At 46.9% G+C, this 7558-nt stretch overlaps 1 protein-coding gene across 1 annotated transcript in view; it reads left to right on the forward strand.

The window, feature by feature from the left end:
- LOC121844110 (rho GTPase-activating protein 8-like) overlaps positions 1 to 3500 on the forward strand; it is a 28163-nt gene extending 24663 nt beyond the window's left edge. Inside the window, exon 4 of the mRNA XM_042313998.1 lies at positions 2841 to 3500. Coding sequence (XP_042169932.1) covers positions 2841 to 2932 — 92 coding nt within the window. The 3' untranslated portion in view covers positions 2933 to 3500. The remainder of the gene's footprint in view (positions 1 to 2840) is intronic.
- Positions 3501 to 7558: the final 4058 nt, after the last annotated feature.

Consider the following 7558-nt stretch of genomic DNA (forward strand, 5'->3'; position numbering starts at 1 on the left):
AATGCACCCGGCAGGAGGCTATGAGCACCAATGCACTAAATGGCAGCAATGCAGGAGGCTATGAGCACCAATGTTCCTAAATGGCAGCAATGCACCTGGCAGCAGGCTATGAGCACCAATGTTCCTAAATGGCAGCAATGCACCTGGCAGGAGGCTATGAGCACCAATGTTCCTAAATGGCAGCAATGCACCCGGCAGGAGGCTATGAGCACCAATGTTCCTAAATGGCAGCAATGCACCCGGCAGCAGGCTATGAGCACCAATGTTCCTAAATGGCAGCAATGCACCCGGCAGGAGGCTATGAGCACCAATGTTCCTAAATGGCAGCAATGCACCTGGCAGGAGGCTATGAGCACCAATGTTCCTAAATGGCAGCAATGCACCCGGCAGGAGGCTATGAGCACCAATGCACCTGGCAGGAGGCTATGAGCACCAATGTTCCTAAATGGCAGCAATGCACCTGGCAGGAGGCTATGAGCACCAATGTTCCTAAATGGCAGCAATGCACCCGGCAGGAGGCTATGAGCACCAATGTTCCTAAATGGCAGCAATGCACCTGGCAGGAGGCTATGAGCACCAATGCACCTGGCAGGAGGCTATGAGCACCAATGTTCCAGAATGGCAGCAATGCACCTGGCAGGAGGCTATGAGCACCAGAATGGCAGCATGCACCTGGCAGGAGGCTATGAGCACCAATGTTCCAGAATGGCAGCAATGCACCTGGCAGGAGGCTATGAGCACCAATGTTCCTAAATGGCAGCAATACACCTGGCAGGAGGCTATGAGCACCAATGTTCCAGAATGGCAGCAATGCACCTGGCAGGAGGCTATGAGCACCAATGCACCTGGCAGGAGGCTATGAGCACCAATGCACCTGGCAGGAGGCTATGAGCACCAATGTTCCTAAATGGCACCAATGCACCTGGCAGGAGGCTATGAGCACCAATGCACCTGGCAGGAGGCTATGAGCACCAATGCACCTGGCAGGAGGCTATGAGCACCAATGTTCCTAAATGGCACCAACGCACCTGGCAGGAGGCTATGAGCACCAATGCACCTGGCAGGAGGTTATGAGCACCAATGTTCCTAAATGCAATTAATTAGCGGGGAAAACACCTTTCTCAAAAGTGTTTCTGCGTGTAATACTGTCTTATAAAGGTGCATTTTTATGGTGAAAAATGATCTTCCCCAAACTGTAAACTGACACGTTGTCTATGTATTCCAGTTTGGCTCTACACCGGTTCTAATAAGGATTAATGTGCTGATGTGCTCTCTCTCCTCCTGTTCTCTCTGTTCTCTCTCCTCCTGTTCTCTCTGTTCTCTCTCCTCCTGTTCTCTCTGGTCTCTCTCCTCCTGTTCTCTCTCCTCCTGTTCTCTCTGTTCTCTCTCCTCCTGTTCTCTCTGGTCTCTCTCCTCCTGTTCTCTCTGTTCTCTCTCCTCCTGTTCTCTCTGTTCTCTCTCCTCCTGTTCTCCTGTTCTCTCTGTTCTCTCCTGTTCTCTCTCCTCCTGTTCTCTCTCCTCCTGTTCTCTCTCCTCCTGTTCTCTCTCCTCCTGTTCTCTCTGTTCTCTCTCCTCCTGTTCTCTCTCCTCCTGTTCTCCTCCTGTTCTCTCTGTTCTCTCTCCTCTGTTCTCTCTGTCTCTCTCTCCTCCTGTTCTCTCTCCTCCTGTTCTCTCTGTTCTCTCTCCTCCTGTTCTCTCTCCTCCTGTTCTCTCTGTTCTCTCTCCTCCTCCTGTTCTCTCTCCTGGTCTCTCTCCTCCTGTTCTCTCTCCTCCTGTTCTCTCTGTTCTCTCTCCTCCTGTTCTCTCTCCTGTTCTCTCTCCTCCTGTTCTCTCCTCCTGTTCTCTCCTCCTGTTCTCTCTGTTCTCTCTCCTCCTGTTCTCTCTGTTCTCTCTCCTCCTGTTCTCTCTGTTCTCTCCTGTTCTCTCTCCTCCTGTTCTCTCTGTTCTCTCTCCTCCTCTCCTCCTGTTCTCTCTCCTCCTGTTCTCTCTCCTCCTGTTCTCTCTCCTCCTGTTCTGTTCTCTCCTCCTGTTCTCTCTCCTCCTGTTCTCTCTCCTCCTGTTCTCTCTCCTCCTGTTCTCTCTGTTCTCTCTCCTCCTGTTCTCTCTCCTCCTGTTCTCTCTCCTCCTGTTCTCTCTGTTCTCTCTCCTCCTGTTCTCTCTCCTCCTGTTCTCTCTGTTCTCTCTCCTCCTGTTCTCTCTCCTCCTGTTCTCTCTGTTCTCTCTCCTCCTGTTCTCTCTCCTCCTGTTCTCTCTCCTGTTCTCTCTCCTCCTGTTCTCTCTCCTGGTCTCTCTCCTCCTGTTCTCTCTCCTCCTGTTCTCTCTGTTCTCTCTCCTCCTGTTCTCTCCTCCTGTTCTCTCTGTTCTCTCTCCTCCTGTTCTCTCCTCCTGTTCTCTCCTCCTGTTCTCTCTGTTTCTCTCTCCCTCCTGGTCTCTCTCCTCCTGTTCTCTCTCCTCCTGTTCTCTCTGTTCTCTCTCTGTTCTCCTGTCTCTCTCTCCTCCTGTTCTCTCTGTTCTCTCTCCTCCTGTTCTCTCTGTTCTCTCTCCTCCTGTTCTCTCTGTTCTCTCTCCTCCTCCTGTTCTCTCTGTTCTCTCTCCTCCTGTTCTCTCTGTTCTCTCTCCTCCTGGTCTCTCTGTTCTCTCTCCTCCTGGTCTCTCTGTTCTCTCTCCTCCTGTTCTCTCTGTTCTCCTGTTCTCTCTCTCCTCCTGGTCTCTCTGTTCTCTCTCTCCTCCTGTTCTCTCTGTTCTCTCTCTCCTCCTGTTCTCTCTCCTGTTCTCTGTTCTCTCCTTCTGTTCTCTCTGTTCTCTCTCCTCCTGTTCTCTCTGTTCTCTGTTCTCTCCAGGTGATGATAACTATGGCAGGAAGCTAGTGATCTTCAGTAGCTGCCTGATGCCCCCCTCCCATCAGCTCAACCACCACCACCTACTGCAGTGAGTCAGGACAACCATCATACGATATGTGTTGTTTATGTACACTTGACCCTAAGTAGCTCTATGTAGTCCATATCTACCTCTGTAGAACGTCCTCTATGGTCTGTTCTGCTCTATGTAGTCCATATCTACCTCTATGGTCTGTTCTGCTCTATGTAGTCCATATCTACCTCTATGGTCTGTTCTGCTCTATGTAGTCCATATCTACCTCTATGGTCTGTTCTGCTCTATGTAGTCCATATCTACCTCTATGGTCTGTTCTGCTCTATGTAGTCCATATCTACCTCTATGGTCTGTTCTGCTCTATGTAGTCCATATCTACCTCTATGGTCTGTTCTGCTCTATGTAGTCCATATCTACCTCTATGGTCTGTTCTGCTCTATGTAGTCCATATCTACCTCTATGGTCTGTTCTGCTCTATGTAGTCCATATCTACCTCTGTAGAACGTCCTCTATGGTCTGTTCTGCTCTATGTAGTCCATATCTACCTCTATGGTCTGTTCTGCTCTATGTAGTCCATATCTACCTCTATGGTCTGTTCTGCTCTATGTAGTCCATATCTACCTCTGTAGAACGTCCTCTATGGTCTGTTCTGCTCTATGTAGTCCATATCTACCTCAGAGCTGAACAGACCATAGAGGACGTTCTACTGGCAGAGACAGAACTGGCAGAGACAGTGAGACAGAACTGGCAGAGACAGTGAGACAGAACTGGCAGAGACAGTGAGACAGAACTGGCAGAGACAGTGAGACAGAACTGGCAGAGACAGTGAGACAGAACTGGCAGAGACAGAACTGGCAGAGACAGAACTGGCAGAGACAGAACTGGCAGAGACAGAACTGGCAGAGACAGAACTGGCAGAGACAGTGAGACAGAACTGAACCTCAATAGAACCGAGGGCCGGAGGTTAGAACCACTGGTCTATGCTGTTGGTGGTACTCTATGCTGTTGGTGGTACTCTATGCTGTTGGTGGTACTCTATGCTGTTGGTGGTACTCTATGCTGTTGGTGGTACTCTATGCTGTTGGTGGTACTCTATGCTGTTGGTGGTACTCTATGCTGTTGGTGGTACTCTATGCTGTTGGTGGTACTCTATGCTGTTGGTGGTACTCTATGCTGTTGGTGGTACACTATGCTGTTGGTGGTACTCGATGCTGTTGGTGGTACTCAAGGACTGGAGTTTAGACCCACTGGTCTATGCTGTTGGTGGTACTCTATGCTGTTGGTGGTACTCTATGCTGTTGGTGGTACTCAAGGACTGGAGTTTAGACCCACTGGTCTATGCTGTTGGTGGTACTCTATGCTGTTGGTGGTACTCTATGCTGTTGGTGGTACTCAAGGACTGGAGTTTAGACCCACTGGTCTATGCTGTTGGTGGTACTCAAGGACTGGAGTTTAGACCCACTGGTCTATGCTGTTGGTGGTACTCTATGCTGTTGGTGGTACTCAAGGACTGGAGTTTAGACCCACTGGTCTATGCTGTTGGTGGTACTCTATGCTGTTGGTGGTACTCAAGGACTGGAGTTTAGACCCACTGGTCTATGCTGTTGGTGGTACTCTATGCTGTTGGTGGTACTCAAGGACTGGAGTTTAGACCCACTGGTCTATGCTGTTGGTGGTACTCTATGCTGTTGGTGGTACTCTATGCTGTTGGTGGTACTCTATGCTGTTGGTGGTACTCTATGGTGTTGGTGGTACTCTATGCTGTTGGTGGTACTCTATGCTGTTGGTGGTACTCTATGCTGTTGGTGGTACTCAAGGACTGGAGTTTAGACCCACTGGTCTATGCTGTTGGTGGTACTCTATGCTGTTGGTGGTACTCTATGCTGTTGGTGGTACTCTATGCTGTTGGTGGTACTCTATGCTGTTGGTGGTACTCAAGGACTGGAGTTTAGACCCACTGGTCTATGCTGTTGGTGGTACTCTATGCTGTTGGTGGTACTCTATGCTGTTGGTGGTACTCAAGGACTGGAGGTTAGACCCACTGGTCTATGCTGTTGGTGGTACTCTAGGACTGGAGGTTAGACCCACTGGTCTATGCTGTTGGTGGTACTCTAGGACTGGAGGTTAGACCCACTGGTCTATGCTGTGGATTGAGAGCAATCGCCTCAGCTGTTCACCACATGTTAGTGGGCAAATGGACATCGTCAAAATCAAAACAAAACAAAACCTTTCATTTACCCGTTGTCGTGGATGTTCCAAATCGGTTTTAGACAAGACTGACTTTAAGACAAATTAACCTATTTACAGTCGTGACCAAAAGTTTTGAGAATGACACAAATATTAATTTCCACAAAGTTTGCTGCTTCAGTGTCTTTAGATATTTTTGTCAGATGTTACTATGTAATACTGAAGTATAATTACAAGCATTTCATAAGTGTCAAAGGCTTTTATTGACAATTACATGAAGTTGATGCAAAGAGTCAATATTTGCAGTGTTGACCCTTCTTTTTCAAGACCTCTGCAATCCGCCCTGGCATGCTGTCAATTAACTTCTGGGCCACATCCTGACTGATGGCAGCCCATTCTTGCAAAATAAATGCTTTGTGTTGTCAGAATTTGTGGGGTTTTGTTTTTTCCAGATGCCCCAAACAAATCGGAAAGGATTCATCAGAGAAAATGACTTTACCCCAGTCCTCAGCAGTCCAATCCCTGTACCTTTTGCAGAATATCAGTCTGTCCCTGATGTTTTTCCTGGAGAGAAGTGGCTTCTTCGCTGCCCTTCTTGACACCAGGCCATCCTCCAAAAGTCTTCGCCTCACTGTGGGTTCAGATGCACTCACACCTGCCTGCTGCCATTCCTGAGCAAGCTCTGTACTGGTGGTGCCCCGATCCCGCAGCTGAATCAACTTTAGGAGACGGTCCTGGAGCTTGCTGGACTTTCTTGGGTGCCCTGAAGCCTTCTTCACAACAACTGAACCGCTCTCCTTGAAGTTCTTGATGATTCGATAAATGGTTGATTTAGGAGCAATCTTACTGTTTGCAATATCCTTGCCTGTGAAGCCCTTTTTGTGCAAAGCAATGATGACGGTACATGTTTCCTCACAGATAACTATGATTGACAGAGGAAGAACAATGATTCCAAGCACCACCCTGCTTTTGAAGCTTCCAGTCTGTTATTCGAACTCAATCAGCATGACAGAGTGATCTCCAGCCTTGTCCTCGTCAACACTCACACCTGTGTTAATGAGAGAATCACTGACATGTCAGCTGGTCCTTTGTGGCAGGGCTGAAATGCAGTGGAAATGTTTTGGGGGATTCCATTCATTTGCATGGCAAAGAGGGACTTGGCAATTAATTGAAATTCATCTCGTCACTCTTCATAACATTCTGGAGTATATGCAAATTGCCATCATACAAACTGAGGCAGCAGACTGTGAAAATGAATATTTGTGTCATTCTAAAAAACCTTTGGCCACAACTGTAGACTAGATTAACTGTTTCTGAATCATATCAATGTCACACAGGCCATTTTCAATGGGATTAGTTTATTTTTAAAGGCAGTCGCTCTTTAAGAGCTTTGTTCACAATATTTTTGCATAGTTATTTTTAAAAAAAATCTTCAGGCTCTGTCAACTTGGTTGTTGATCATTGCTAGACAGACATTTCCAAGTCTTGCCCTAGATTTTCAAGATGATTTAAGTCAAAACTGTAACTAGGCCCCTCAGGAACATTCAATGTCTTCTTGGTAAGCAACTCCAGTGTATATTTGGCCTTCTGTTTTAGGTTATTGTCCTGCTGTAGGGTACATTTGTCTCCCAGAGTCTGTTGGAAAGCAGACTGAACCAGGCTTTTCTCTTTTTCCCTGTGCTTAGCTCTGTTGTTTCTTTTTGATCCTGGAAAAACTCCCCAGTCCTTTAACGATTACAAGCATACCCATAACATGATGCAGCCACCCCTGTGCTTGATAATATGGAGAGTGGTACTCAGTCATGTGTTGTATTGGATTTGCCCCAAACATAACACTTTGTATTCAGGACATAAAGTGAATTGGATAGTTAACAGGATGCATGTTTTGGAAAATGTGTATTTTGTACAGGCTTCCTACTTTCCACTCTGTCATTTAGATTAGTGTTGTGGATCAACTACAATGTAGTTGATCCATCCTCAGAGTTTCTCCTGTCACAGCCACTCTGTAACTGTTTTAAAGTCAACATTGGCCTCGTGGTGGAGTGGTTTCCTCTTCCTCTCCGGCAACTGATTTCGGGAGGAAGCCTGTATCTTTGTAGTGACTGGGTGTTTTGATACATCATCCAAAGTGTGAATAATAACTTCACCAGGCTCAAAGGGATATTCAATGTCTGCTTTAAAAAAAAAAAAACATCTACCACTCGGTGCATTGGAAAACCTCCCTGGTCTTTGTGGTTGAATCGTCGACTGAGGGACCTTACAGATAATTGTATGTGTGGGGGTACAGAGATGAGGTAGTCATTCATAAATCATGTTGAACACTATTATTGCACACAGAGTGAGTCCATACAGTTTATTATGTGACTTGTTGAGCACATTTTCACTCCTGAACTTATTTAGGCTTTTTACCAAAACAAAGAGGTTGAATACTTATTGACTCAATACATTTCAGTTTAGCATTTTTTCGTAAATCTAAAAACATATTGAATCAATTTGTCGC

Source organism: Oncorhynchus tshawytscha, unplaced genomic scaffold, assembly GCF_018296145.1.
Source record: "Oncorhynchus tshawytscha isolate Ot180627B unplaced genomic scaffold, Otsh_v2.0 Un_contig_7877_pilon_pilon, whole genome shotgun sequence".
Lineage (NCBI taxonomy): Eukaryota > Metazoa > Chordata > Actinopteri > Salmoniformes > Salmonidae > Oncorhynchus > Oncorhynchus tshawytscha.